This window comes from Perognathus longimembris, chromosome 17 (genome assembly GCF_023159225.1).
Source record: "Perognathus longimembris pacificus isolate PPM17 chromosome 17, ASM2315922v1, whole genome shotgun sequence".
NCBI classification, from domain to species: Eukaryota; Metazoa; Chordata; class Mammalia; order Rodentia; family Heteromyidae; genus Perognathus; species Perognathus longimembris.
The window spans coordinates 10,945,206-10,960,590 of record NC_063177.1 but is presented as its reverse complement, the minus strand read 5'-3'; the positions used below and the strand labels follow the sequence as shown (position 1 = coordinate 10,960,590).

At 44.3% G+C, this 15,385-nt stretch overlaps 1 protein-coding gene across 1 annotated transcript; it reads left to right on the top strand.

Moving 5' to 3' along the window:
* The first annotated feature begins 6,197 nt into the window (after window positions 1-6,197).
* On the top strand, window positions 6,198-6,721 carry LOC125365193 (coiled-coil-helix-coiled-coil-helix domain-containing protein 5-like). The gene has a single exon (XM_048365111.1). It carries the CDS (start codon window positions 6,327-6,329, stop codon window positions 6,516-6,518), a length of 192 nt encoding a protein of 63 aa, XP_048221068.1. The 5' UTR covers window positions 6,198-6,326; the 3' UTR covers window positions 6,519-6,721.
* Window positions 6,722-15,385: the final 8,664 nt, after the last annotated feature.

Below are 15,385 nucleotides of genomic sequence, written 5' to 3'. Positions count from 1 at the left end.
TTTATATATAATTGATCAAGTTGACCAAAGTATAGTATAGTACATAAAGGAATGAAACTCCATGGTGCAAACCCTTTGAACAATTAACATTTAATAAAGTATCAGTAAGCACAACTATGTTTTGAATGAGGGAGGGACTTAGGAAGAGTGGATGAACAGAAAATGAAACAAGGTATGAACACAGTCATAATACTCAATGTATTTGTGTGGAAAAAGAAGTGGGAAACTATATGATCAGTGAGGGAAGAGTTTGTTGGGAGGGGGAAAATGATGTAAGGGGCAACTTCAACCAAGATGTACTAGAGACATAGATGGACATGCTAAATTTTAATTCCCATGAACAACTATCTTTAAAAATGAATGTGTTTTCTATATATCATGTATACATACATATACATCTCTGAATACCATGATGAAACCCCTTGGTTTAATAAATACACACTAAAAAAATAAGTAACAGGAAAGCAAAACATGCTTTGTTGGGGGCTGCCAAAGGGAGGGGTTGGGGAATGGAAAAGGTAAATGAGACAGATTTTGGTAAAGCTTATTTGTATATATGAAAATACAACAGTGAAACTAGTTAAAACTGTCTTAGAAGTGGGGGTAAGGGAGAGGGCTATTTGATTGGAATACACATAATTCATGTATTTAGTAATGTCATAATGAAATACCCTTTGTATAACTAATACAAGCTAATAAAAAGTTATAAAACAAAAGCCAGACTAAATGAGCTACATAGACTAGTAGTTCAAAACAGTATTAAGAGGCTACAGGTATCCACTATTTTGACTTTAGTAAGAAGAGTCAGGTAACACAGGAGAGACTATATTCTGAAGAAAGAGACTAAAAACATAGGGAATCATAACAAAGTGAGTCAACAGTAGAAAAGCACAGTGAAACAAAGAAACTCAGCAAATAGTTCCAAACCTGGGAACTGAAGACATGATCACAAAGTAAATTTGACATCTCTGGTGGTAGACTGACAATTCTGGGCACAAGCTAAGTCCACGCCTGCTACAAACTCTTAAACCCAATGCAGGGGTTTGATTAGACAGTGAAGTGACTGCTAAGTAACAAAGACTACACTCAGTAAAGAAATTCTATTGCTCCTCTTATCTCAGAATGCATTAGCTAGGTATTGGCTTGAGAGAGGACCTAAGTTTGAGACTGAGATATTCAAAGGGGGCCTGAACACAAGGAACTATCATGGGTCAAGGAACCTTGGGAAACACCAACACAGCGTCTGGGTGACAGACAGCTAAGAAGAGGTTGAGAGAAAGACAATCTGATGTGGTCCTAGAGAAGTTTTTGTTGTTAGGTTTTTGGGGTTTGTGTGTATGTGTGTGTGTGTGTGAGTGTGAGAGAGAGAGAGAGAAAAAGAGAGAGAGAGAGAGAGAGAGAGAGAGAGAGAGAGAGAGAGAGAGAGAGAGAGAGAGAGAGGGATCTGGGGCTGGAACTCATGGCCTGGGCACTTTCCCTGAGTTTTTGTACTCAAGGCTAGAGCTTACCATCTGCGCCACAGGTCCACTTGCAGCTTTTTGGAAGGTAATTAGAGATTTTTTAAAAAGTAGCACAGACTAGCTGGGCACCAGTGGCTCATGCCTGTAATCCTAGCTACTTAGGAGGCTGAGATCTGAGGATCATGGTTCAAAGCCAGCTCTGGCAGGAAAGTCTGTGAGACTCTTATCTCTAATTTTTTTGTCTTTTTCTCTTTTTGGTTCTGGGGATCGAACCCAGGATGTTGCACTTGCTAGGCAAGCACTTTGCCCCTGACCTACATCCCAGCCCTCTTATCTCTAATTTTTTTTTTTTTTGGCCAGTCCTGGGCCTTGGTCTCAGGGCCTGAGCACTGTCCCTGGCTTCTTCCCGCTCAAGGCTAGCACTCTGCCACTTGAGCCACAGCGCCGCTTCTGGCCGTTTTCTGTATATGTGGTGCTGGGGAATCGAACCTAGGGCCTCGTGTATATGAGGCAGGCACTCTTGCCACTAGGCTATATCCCCAGCCCTCTTATCTCTAATTTTAACCAACAGAAAACTAGAAGTGGTGCTGTGGCTCAAAGTGGTAGAGTGCTAGCGTTCAGCTTTTTGAAAAAGCTCACAGATAGTGCCTAGGCCCTGAGTTCAAACCTAAGGCCTCACCAAAAAAAAAAAAAATCTCACAGACTTTCCTGCTCCAGCTGGCTTCAAACTGAGATCCTCAGATCTCAACCTCTTTCCAGAGAAGTTCAAGCAGCAGGGAGTTCTAGGAGCAGTGAAGAAGGCAGTAGCTGAAGACCTCATTCTCCCTGGTGAACAGTCCCTTCACCATACGCTCGAGTCAGTAACATCACCTGAGGCAGAAATGAACACTGAGCTTGTTGTGGCTGGCTTAGGGTTCAGTCTCCTAAGGCCTGCCTCCTAGTTATGTGTTGACTGACTTTGAATCATGTGACCTCCACAGCCTCTTCTTCCATATAGGTAAGCAGACTGATGGATGGGCCTAAAATAACTGATACCTGTCCCTGGAAATTAAATTTTGGAATGTATTTACTGACAGGATTGGTGACCTGTAAGTCTATAGACAATCTGAATCATGAAATGTCCACATCCTCCACCTCCTCACAAGGAAATTAACTTCTAAATGAGGTCTATAAGCATTGAGGCCAGAAAGCAGAGCAATTCTTCACTCAGGGTTGTTTGCTCCCACTCACTGGCAAATTCAGGTGTCTAAACACATTCAGGTGTTCAAGCATACTTTCAGGCTTGGAGACTTGCTGTTCTGGGAGAAACACAATGGGGATCCTATAGTGCAAGTGGGAACCTACGTAGTCCACAAACAGCAGTGCTCTCTGCATCAAACAGCAGAACCCAATAAACAAAAGCTTCTGAAGGGTGACACTGTACTAATAAACTGTATGTTGAATTGAAACTCCTTTGTACAGTTACCTAAAGACAGTATTTGTGAGTGTGCCAGTCCTGGGGCCTAAACTCAAGGCTTGGCCTGCACACTGTCCCTGAGCTTTTGTGCTCAAGGAGAGTGCTCTATCACTTGAGCCACAGCTTCAATCCAGGCCTTCTGGCATTTAATTAGAGATAAGTCCTGCCCAAGCTGACTTCAAACTGTCACCCTCACATCTCTGCCTCCTGAGTAGCTAGGATTACAGGCATGAGCCACACCAGTGCCCAGTTTTAAAGATAACTTTTTAAAAATATTAATTTTTAAAAAGCTTCTATCTCATTACCCTTTCCCCTTGATACTAACCCATCCATTTTGAGTACCTGCTTCCTGGTGTTTTGTTTTTCTGAATTTTCATTTTGCCAGTCAAGAATCCAATGTATATCCTACAGAGGAGGGCTTGGAAGGGAGGGTAACATTGGTCGAGATATATTTTATTGATAAACTGCTTTGTTAAATTGCAACTACTTTGTGCAACAACTTAAAGATAATAAAAAGGAAAACAAACAAAATTGGGAGGGTGGGGCTCAGATGGATGGAGAGAATAATGAAAAGGGATGACATGATCAAGATGAATTGTGTTCCTAAACTGATGTGTCGAATGGTAATTCCTTTGGGCCACTACTTAAAGGTAATAAAAGTATAATTTTTTTGGAGGGGTCAGTTAGTCATGGGCTTGAACTCAAGGTATGAGTGCTGTCCCCCAGCTCTTTTTGCTCAAGGCTAGCACATTACCGCTTTGGGCCACGGCACCACTTCCAGTGTTCTGGTGCTTAACTGGAGATCTCATGAACTTTCCTACCTGTTCTGGCTTTGAACCACGATCCTCTGATCTCAGCCTCCTGAGTAGCTAGGATTACAGATGTGAGCCACCAACACCTGGCCTAAAAGTATAATTTTTTTAAGTTAAAAAAAAAAAAGCTTCTCCTGCATTCAATGGTCCCTCCTTTTGTGTCCAGCAGGTGGCATATTTGTTCCAAGAACCAAACACTGGCAGAAGCTTCTATAGTGAAAAGTGGCCCCAAAGGAGAAAACTTACCCACTCTTCTACAAAAGACTTTAGCTACTTACTTCAATGTGACTAGTGCTGGAGATCAGGCCTGCTGCTCTGAGCATATGGGTGAATAGCTAGTTACTGAGAGCCCTAACACTGAATCTAGTATGAGAAATAACATCTTAATCTTAGCCACTACACTGAGGATACTTCAAGAGCACAAGTCTTACAGGACTTAACAGACATCTATAGAATACTTTACTTAGTAAGCTTCAAAATACACATTCTTTTCAGCAGTTTAATGGGACTTTCTCCCAAGGAGATCATATTGTAGGACACTAAATAAAATATTGAAATAACTAAATAAAATATTGAAATGACATCTTGAATTCAATCAGACAGTAATGAAATAAAACTAGAAACCAGCAAGGGAAGGGGTGACATTGCCCAAAAAGAAATGTACTCATTTTCTGACTTATGTAACTATAACCCCTCTGTATACCACACATATAATAACAATAACATTTTAAAATAATTTATAAACTTAGAAAACAAACAATGAATGAATCTATAAGCCAGGCACCCATAGCTTATACTTGTCATCCTAGCTATTCAGGAGGCTGAGCTCTGAGAATTGAACTTCAAAGCCCACTAGCCAACTAACCAAAAGAGGAAAACTGTAAGGTCCATCCCTGGAGGGCTCCATGCAGATGCCCCCCACTTCATTAAGTCTCCACCTAGTTACCTGGGTAGCCAGCATACCTGGAGGCAGTTACCTCCCCTTTCCCTGAGGTCACATCCTAATCCACCTGGCCACACCCTCTGGCCCCCGCCCTAGATCAGGCAGGGCAGATGGAGGTTGCCCCTTCTCTCACTTCTCAGTTCAGTAATAAACTTTTCTCTCCTGCCTGAATACCAAGTGGTGTTCTCCTTTACTGGCTACCTACTTTAAAAACCTAAAAACCAAATAAACTAGAGGTGAAATAGGAAATGTTACAATTTTAGTAATAAATAGATCAATTAATTTTTTTTAAAATATACATTCTAAAAAAACTGAAAAGTCTAGAAGAATTGGATAAATTCCTATATGCGAGGCTGGGAATATGGCCTAGTGGCAAGAGTGCTTGCCTCATATACGTGAGACCCTGGGTTTGATTCCTCAGCACCACATATACAGAAAATGGCCAGAAGTGGCGCTGTGGCTCAAGTGGCAGAGTGCTAGCCTTGAGCAAAAAAGAAGCCAGGCTCAGTTCAAAGCTCAGGACTGGCCCCCCCAAAAAAATTGCTATATGCATTTGATCTTCTGAAATGAAACCAATAAGCCAAAAACCACTTAAACAGGTTTATAGTAAGCAGGTGCCAGTGGCTCAAACCTGTAATTCTAGCTACATGAGAGGCTGAGAGCTAAGGATCATTGTTCAGAGAAAGCCAAGACAAGAAAATCCATGAGACATTCATTTATTTATTTATTTATTTGTTTGTTTGTTTATTTATTTATTTTGGCCTGTCCTGGGGCTTGGACTCAGGGCCTGAGCACTGTCCCTGGCTTCTTCTTGCTCAAGGCTAGCACTCTGCCACTTGAGCCACAGCACCCCTTCTGGCCATTTTCTGTATATGTGGTGCTGGGGAATCGAACCCAGGGCCTCATGTATACAAGGCAAGCACTCTTGCCACTAGGCCACATCCCCAGCCCTCCATGAGACTTTTAAAGCCAGAGTGGAGCTGTGGCTCAAGTGGTAGAATGAGAAAGAGAGAGAGAGGGAGAGAGAGAGAAAGAGAGAGGGAGAGAGGGAGGAAGGGGAAGAGGGGGAGGGGAGGAGAGGGGGAGTGGAAAGGAGGAAAGAGAGGGAGAGAGAGAAAGAGAGAAAGAGAGAGAGAGAAGAGGTAGAGCACCAGCCTTGAGCACAAAAAGCTAAGGAACAGCACCCAGGCCATGAGTTCAAGCCCCAGTACTGGCACACACAAAAAGAAATAAAGCAAGCTCAAAATAGCCAAATATCACTGGAAGCTAGACCTAAAAGAGTAATAAGAATGGGGCATAAGTATGAAACGAGCACTTGTTAGTAGCGAACCAGTAGGAGGGAAAAAGGGAAAGTAGTCTACTGGAGGGCTAAGGAGAACTGAAGTATTTTAATCATATATGAAAACAGCACACTCAAACCCAAAACGTACTGATTTAAAAGGGGGAGAATAAAGGAGGATTAAAGAGGTAGTAAAATTATTGGAAGAACCCTGAATGTATCTATAAAAATTACCACAATGGTGCTCACCAGCGCCGAGCCTGGAGATGCAGCCCTGGAGGTCACTGCTTGTTACTGTGGCCGCGAGCTGGATCAGTATGGCCAATGTGTGGCAGCCAAGCCAGAGTCATGGCAGAGGGACTGTCATCACCTTAAGATGAGCATTGCTCAGTGCACGTCTTCCCACCCAATCATCCGGCAGATCCGCCAGGCCTGCGCTAAGCCTTTCGAGGCCTTTGAAGAGTGTCTTTGGCAGAATGAAGCAGCGGTTGGTAATTGTGCTGAATATATACAGCACTTCCTGCAGTGTGCGGAACAGGTGCAGCCACCACCTTCCCCACAACTGTAGAGGCTCAGCCACTCCCTGCCTCATGAAGGGCACTTACTTCAGAGAAACTGCACAGTGGACTGCTCGATGATGCCCCCACCCTCTGCAGGGTGGCCATGTGGAATCCCTGGGGGTGTGCCTAGCTTCCCTGGACAGCAGGAGTCCCAATAAATAAGGACCACTGGGCTTTGACTCCTGCCTTTAGCACCTGAGGGACACGAGGAAAGCTGGTTGGGCAGAAACCTTGCTCATTCATCCACTAACAGTTTCACCTGGCCTGCCAAGGAACAGTCCAGGAGGAGCCTGATGTTATATCTGTTTCCCTGCTCATAAATTAAAATTACCCTCCTCCCTGAAAAAAATATTATCACAATGGAACCCCTTTGTACTATTTGTGTGTATGTGTGTGGGTGCATACACACACACGTGCAGGTACTTTTTGCTACCACTTGAGACACACCTCCACTTTTTTCTAAATTGTCCAAGTAATGCACAGAGGGGTTAGTTTCATATGTAAGGCAGTATTACCTCCTTCCTCATTTTGCTCCCACCCTCCCCCCTTCCCAACTCCTCCCCCCACCCGTTTTACAGTTGGTTTACAGCATATAGTTTTGTAAGTATTGCTGTTGCATTGGTTTGTCTTTTACCCTTTATCTCTCCACTTTGATATTCCCTTTCCCTTCCCTACTTCTGACAAACATATACACAATACCCAGGGTAGGAAAATCAGTTACAGTGACAGGGGAAAAACCATGGGAAGACAAAAGAAAATGGCATAATTTCACATGGCATGTTGAAAATAACAACTATGATAAACCACTTATTTCTGTAACTTGGAGATCATTTCACTTAGCATCATCTTACGTATTAGCTATTGAGCTATTATGATCATCTGTTAGGACTGTCCTAGACAAGTACCAATTATTACCAATGAGGGGAACCATAGAGTTTATGTTTCTTTGAGTCTGGCTCCCTTCATTTAATATGATTTTTTCCAAGTCTTTCCATTTCCTTACAAATGGGGCAATGTCATTTTTTCTGATAGAGGCATAAAATTCCATTGTGTATATGTACTACATTTTTCTTTATCCATTCATCTACTGAGGGGCATCTAGATTGGTTCCATATTTTAGTGATAGTAAATCGGGCTGCAATAAACATAGCTGTGCTGGTGAGTTTAGTGCGGTCCTGCTTGTAATCTTTTGGGTAGATGCCCAAAAGTGGGGCTGCTGGGTCAGAGGAGAGCTCTATGTTTAGCCTTTTGAGGAACCTCCATACTGCTCTCAAGAGTGGTTGAATAAGCTTGTACTCCTACCAAGAGAGTAGTAGGTTTCCCTTTTGGCCACATCCTCTCCAGAATGTTATTAGTTTTCTTGATAATGGACACTCTTATTGGGGTGAGGTGGAATCTCAATGTTGTTTTTATTTGCTTTTTTTTTTTTTTTTGCCAGTCCTGGGCCTTGGACTCAGGAGCTGAGCACTGTCCCTGGCTTCCTTTTGCTCAAGGCTAGCACTCTGCCACTTGAGCCACAGCCACTTCTGGCCATTTTCTGTATATGTGGTGCTGGGGAATCGAACCCAGGCCTTCATGTATATGAGGCGAGCACTCTTGCCACTAGGCCATATCCCCAGCCCTGATTTGCATTTCTTTTATGGGCAGTGATGTTGAGCACTTCTTCATGTGTCTCTTGGCCATTCTCATTTCCTCTTTAGAGAAGTCTCTTTTTAAGACATTTGTCCATTTAGTAAGGGGGCAGTTGGTTCTCTGAGGATTTGTTTTGGGGGAATTTAATTTCAAACTCTATTACAAAGCTATAGTAATAAAAACAACTTAGTATTGGCACAAGAACAGGTCTGAGGGCCAATGGAATAGAACTGAAGACCCAGAAATGAACCTGCAGACTTATGGCTACTTAATCTTTGATAAAGGAGCCAAAAAATAGGATGGAAGAAAAACAGCCTCTTCAACAAATGGTGCTGGCAAAATTGGTTAAACACCTATAACAAACTAAAGCTAGATTCTTATATATCACCCTGCACCAGAATCAATTCCAAATGGATCAAAGACCTTGAGGTAAAATCACATACCCTGAAAACATTGCAGGAAGGAATAGGAGAAACACTTGGGCGCCTTGGCACAGGTCAAAAATTTCTTAATAAAGGTCCAGAAGCAGCAAATCAAAGAAGTTGGACAAATGGGATTGCACCAAACTGCAGAGCTTTTAAACAGCAAAGGGCATAGCTTGAAAGATAAATAGAAAGTCCACAGACTGGGAGATCTTCACTGGCCATACAATAGACAAAGGCCTCATATCTAAAATATACGTAGAACTCAACAAATTAAATTCCCCAAAGCAAATCCTCAAAGAATCCACTTTGTTTTTGCCGGTTAATTAGAAATAAGAGGAAGGAGGGAAGATGGCGCCGCCACAGTAGGGAGGTACCCCAACTCGCTCCAACTGAATAGTGAGCTGGGAACTCCAGCACCCAACACCCCATCAAGAACCCAGCAAACGGGCTGGGGATATAGCCTAGTGGCAAGAGTGCCTGCCTCGGATACACGAGGCCCTAGGTTCGATTCCCCAGCACCACATATACAGAAAACGGCCAGAAGCGGCGCTGTGGCTCAAGTGGCAGAGTGCTAGCCTTGAGCGGGAAGAAGCCAGGGACAGTGCTCAGGCCCTGAGTCCAAGGCCCAGGACTGGCAAAAAAAAAAAAAAAAAAAAAAAAAAAAAAAAAAAAAAGAACCCAGCAAACCCAACAACCAGAAGCAACAGAGAAATACAGGAAACAAAACAAAAAAAAAAGAAGAGCCTATAACTTGCACGGAGCCGGAAAATCTCCAGGGTTCCCCCACCCCACCGGCCGACCCTGGCCCTAACAGGGCCAGGATGGGAAAGGAGACAGCACCGGCAAGCGGGGCCACAGACCTTCAGCCACCAGAGAAGTAACAGCCGAAAAGTCATGCTAGGAGTGCAGAGCCTAGACAACAGGAGTTCCACAGACAGCAGACAGAGCGCAGACCGACCGAGACAGACGGTGGCGTGGGACTGAACGGCCGGGCAGCAGTGTGGAACCTAGCGGCTGGGAACTGGGCTGTGCAGACGGGGAGAGCCGGGACCGCCACCACCAAACGACCGATCGCCACACCCCAGCACCCAGCCCCGAAAAGCCCACAGCAACGTGGGACACACACACAACCCAGGACCAGTAAGTTCCCCCATTACCCCCCCCAACAGGAGACCAGCTCTAGCAGAGACTCAAAACCTACAAAGAAGCTAGAGTTCCCTCCCTCCCCCTCCCTACCCCGAGGGAACAAAGGAGCAGCACCAAGACATCCCCCCCCCCCAAACCCCAGCAGAGGAGCCAGAACCTGGCCTCACCAGCCCCACCCCCCTCCCCAGCAAGGGCCTGGGAACCGGTAGGTGTTAGGGACAGCTGCGCCTTTAAGAGGGGACAGCTGGTTTGAGCCCGTCCCCCCTCCTTCCGCCTTCAACCTGAAGAGAAGCTCCCGCCCCTGGGGGCAAGCACTGTGTAATGGCGGGGACCCCAGAAACCCAGTCCTTGGGGGGCTGTGGTCTCCGCCCATAGAGGAAGTTCCGTGATATCACCTGAGGGACAGTCCTTTTAGCCAATCATTAAGATCCAGTACCCCCTCTCCTGTGCGCGCCTCTGGGGGTATATCTGTTAGCCCCTCCCTTGAATAAACCAGAATGCCCCTGAGGCTTTCTCCAGGACACCCACGCGCCCGTGTCTTTCTTGGGCTGGCAGGCATGGGGTCTCGAAACCACACGCGAACTGAGGCTACCTGGGGTCCCCGCTCCTGCGATTAATCCCTACTGGCCAGGGAACGTGAGAGAGCGAGAAAAGACCACACACAGAAGAGGCAGACAAGCCCAGGACCTCCCCCACGTGGATGGGGGGGGGTAGAGCGAAGCCCGGCAGGTAGGCACTGGAAGCCCCACCTGAGGCGCCTAGCCCTCCCGGACTTTTTAAACAACAGCCACAGGTTTGCGGGTGTACAATACCAGCCCAGCAGAGACACTTGGGCCCGATCACACGCCCCCCTCACAGCGGAGGCGCAGAGTCTGTGGGCACCAACCCGCGCCCAGACACTTGATCCTACCGGGGCCCGACCATACCGTCCCCCACAGCAAACTCGCGAGAGGGCACAAGCACTCTCCAACAACTCGGGACAACACGTCCCCAAAGGAAGCACTAGAGTCCACACGCACGTGCCCCCCGGAGGGCCAGGGTGCTAGTACTCCAGCAGGAGGATCGTCTGCCCAACCCCCTGCGGGAGGGCACAAGCAGGCAAGCTGCAACACCCGCTCTGATAGGTGTACCCCACACAGGTGGGCAGAGCCCCTCAACGGCAGTGCCTGCTCTGATAGGCACGCGCCGCACAGGTGGGCAGGGCCCCCCCATGCGGCAGCGCCCGCAGTAGGCGCACTCCACACAGGGGGCCAAGCCGCCTCTCAGTGGCAAATCTCAATCTGAAAGGTAAGCTCCTCTGACCAAGGTACCAAGTGGAAAAAAGAACCAAAGAATAGAAAAGCCTCCACGCCATGCTGAATCAGCAACCCGCAAACCCCCACCAGGGGCACGCTAGGGTCAGCACAACACAGTGGCAAGTCACTATCTTGCAGAGAAAGACAAAGAACCAACCCACCCCCAAGCGCAGGGAGGGGGACCACCCCAGCAACAACCGAGACGATCATGCTCACCTAACGGGCAGTACGGTTCAACAGCCAAACTCAAACACAGAGCCAGGTCAAAAACAAGTCTCCCACTGATGGACGAGTGGGAACCAGCACAAAGCCAACCCAAGGAAGCCACCCACAGATCTCCAGATGCACAAATCACAAAGAAATATTACAAATTACATCAAAGGGCAAGCCAACTCGCCAGCTCCAAAAAGCAGTACGACCGAAGAGGAGATGGAGAATAAAAAAACAACTGAGGCTATGATAGCAGAAATGATGGAAAGCCTCAGGAACGAATTCAGAGAACAATTCCAGGAGTTTAGAATGGAACTCTCTCGAAGGACCTCCAGGAAATCAAGAAAGAAATGGAAGCAAAAATGGATACACTGCAAACCTCTGTTAACGAAGACCTTAACAACCTGAGAAGCAAAATGCATGAAAAAATAGATTTAAAATACAACTCTTTAAAGGAAGAAATTTCCACAATCAGAGCTGATCTGGCAACCATAAATAGCTCCCTGGCATCCATAAACTCCACACTTGAATCCACAGCACAAAGAATTGACCATATTGAATCCCGAATCTCTCTCTTGGATGATGATGCAGCTGATAAGGACCAGAAAATTACCACACTCCAAGAAATGGTAAACCTCCAGGGCAGACTAATCCAGGAGCTAGTGGACAAAGACAAGAGATGTAATCTGCGCATAATTGGAATAGAAGAAGGAGCCGAATACCAGAGCAGAGGGCTTAAACATATTTTCAATAAAATTATTGCAGAAAACTTCCCCAATCTCACAAGGGACCTCACCCACGTAACCGAAGCCTATAGGACGCCTGGCAAACCAGACCCTAGAAAATCCTCGCCCAGGCAAATAATAATCAAGACTTCAGATCTCAAGAATAAAGAGCAAATTTTGAATTCAGCCAAAGCAAAGAAAGAGATTTATTACAACGGGAAAAGGATCCAAATAACAGCAGACCTCTCCACACAAACCTACCACGCATGAAGCGAGTGGAAGAACACAATCCAAGTCCTACAGGCCAACAATTGCCAACCTAGAATCAGATACCCAGCAAAGATAGAGTTCATATTCAAGATCTTTCCACAGCAAAGAGGATCTAAAGGAGTACGTGAATAAAAAAACCAGCCTTACAGCGAATTCTAAGAGGGGAATCCCACCCAACAGAAGTCGTACAGGACACACAGACAGAAACAGAAAGAAACTGTAATAGCCAGAGCCCAACAGAAAGAGCAGCTCATTAAAGACAAGAAAAAAAAAAGGAAAAACAGCCTAACAGGAAAATGAAAAGGGAAAACACATTCTTATCTTTGATCTCTTTGAATATAAACGGTATAATCTCTCTGATAAAGAGGAGCAGACTGGCAGAGTGGATCTGCAAACAAAAAGTTGCCATCTGTTGTCTACAAGAGACCCACCTTACAGCAAGGGATAAAAACAGGTTCCGAATGAAAGGATGGAGCAAGATTCCCAAGCAAACGCACTTACCAAAACGGCAGGAGTAGCCATCCTGATCTCAGACAAGCTGGACTTCTCATTAAAATCAACTCAAAAAGACAAAGAAGGACATTACATTTTAATACAAGGAAAAATCCAGAATCAAGACATCATGGTGATAAATGTATACTCACTGAACAAAGTAGGCCCTACATATGTCAAGCAAATTCTCACAGAACTACAGAACAAGATAGACCCAAACACAATCATAGTGGGTGACTTGAATACCCCACTCTCTCCAAGAGACAGATCCAACACCCAGAGGATTAGCAAGGGAGCTGAGGACCAAAGTAACACCATATCCCAAATGGATCTGACAGATCTATACAGAATCTTTCACCCTACAGAGACCCAATACACCTTCTTCTCAGCACCCCATGGATCATACTCCAAAATAGACCATGTCATAGCCCACACAAAGAACCTCAGCAAATACAAAAGTATTGACGTCATTCCATGTATTATATCTGACCACAGTGGAATAAAGGTAACCCTCAATAACAACGGTTACCACAGAGGCTATACACACTCTTGGAGGCCAAACGTCTCACTGTTATCTAAACGTGGGCCACAGACCAAATTAAGGTTGAAATTAACGAATTCATAAGCCACAATGACAATGAAAATACATCACAAAGAAACCTATAGGACACAGCTAAGGCAGTACTGAGGGGCAAGATCATTGCCCTCAGCACTCACATTAAAAGAATGGAAGCAGAGCAGGTGAATAACCTCACAATGAAACTAAAACAACTGGAGAAACAAGAAATGATCGAATCTAAAATGACTAGGAGGAGAGTGATCACAAAGATCAAAGAAGAGATAAATCTGATTGAAAATAGAAAGACCATTCAACAAATAAATAAGACTTAAAACTGGTTCTTGGAGAAAATAAATAAAATTGACAGACCCCTCGCAAGACTTACAAAAAAAAAGAAGAGACTCATATACGTAAAATCAGGGACTCCACCAGAAAAATTACAACAAATATACACGATATTCAAACAATCATAAGAAACTATTTCCAGAACCTCTACTCACTAAAAAACAATTTTACAGAAATGGATCAATTCTTAGAGAAGTATAAACTGCCCAAACTGAACCAAGAAGAAATAAATCAACTAAATAAACCAATCACTTACAGCGATATACAGCGGGTAATCAAGAGCCTCCCAACAAAGAAAAGCCCAGGCCCAGATGGATTCGCCAACGAATTCTATAAAACCTTTAGTGAGGAGCTAATTCCAATACTCCTCAAACTCTTCCCCGAAATAGAAACAGAGGGAGAAATCCCAAACTCATTCTATGAAGCTAATATTATACTCATCCCCAAACCAGGCAAAGACCCAACAAAAAAAGAGAATTTCAGACCAATATCACTAATGAACACGGATGCAAAGCTCCTCAATAAAATATTAGCTAACAGGATCCAGAAACTGATCAAGAAATTTAGACATCATGACCAAGTAGGCTTCATCCCACAGTCACAAGGATGGTTCAACATCTGTAAATCAATGTAATTCACCACATAAACAGAGCTAAGACCAAAAATCACATTGTTATCTCAGTCAATGCCCAAAAAGCCTTTCACAAAATACAACATCCATACTTATTAAAAGCTCAGGAGAGAACAGGAATAGATGAAACATTCCTCAAAACAATAAAAGCCATATGCAACAGACCATCTGCTAATATTGTATTAAATGGAGAGAAACTTAAATCATTCCCCCTAAACTCAGGAACAAGACAAGGATGCCCACTCTCCCCACTTCTTTTCAACATAGTGCTGGAATCCCTAGCCATAGCAATAAGGCAAGAGGAGGACATCAAAGGGATCCAAATCAGCAAGGAAGAAATCAAGCTATCCCTATTCGCAGACGACATGATCTTAGATCTGAAGGACCCAAAAGACTCAGTCCACAAACTCCTACACCTAATAAACCATTTTGGCAAAGTAGCAGGATACAAAATCAATCCACAAAAGTCAGCAGCTTTTCTGTATTCCAGCAATGTACAAGCAAAAAGGAAATTATGGAAATAATACCATTTACAGTAGCCAAAAAAAGAATAAAGTACCTAGGGATCAACCTAACCAAGGACGTGACAGACCTATTTAATGAGAACTATAAAAATCTAATAAGGGAAATCAAAGAAGACACAAGGAGATGGAAAGACCTCCTATGGTCATGGGTAGGCAGAATCAATATAGTGAAAATGGCCATATTGCCCAAATTCTTATACAAATTCAATGCAATCCCCATCAAGATCCCAGATACATTCTTCACCAAAATAGAGAAAGCAACCCATAAATTCATATGGAACAGCAAAAGACCTAGAATAGCCAAAGCAATTCTAGGCAAAAAAAGCAGCGCAGGAGGTATCACAATACCAGACTTCAAGCTTTACTATAGAGCCATCATAACAAAAACAGCCTGGTATTGGTATAAAAACAGACCTGAAGACCAATGGATTAGAACTGAAGATCCAGAAATAAAACCACACTCTTACAGTCAGCTGATATTCGATAAAGGAGCTAAAGACATACAATGGAATAAGCAGAGCCTCTTCAACTACTGGTGTTGGGAAAACTGGGCAGCCATATGCAGAAAACTCAAAATGGACCCAAGCCTATCACCATGCACCAAGATCAACTCAAAATGGA

What these genes read in the sequence shown, in the direction of transcription:
- LOC125365193 (XM_048365111.1), top strand. Translation starts at nt 6,327, where the DNA reads ATGAGCATTGCTCAGTGCACGTCTTCCCACCCAATCATCCGGCAGATC.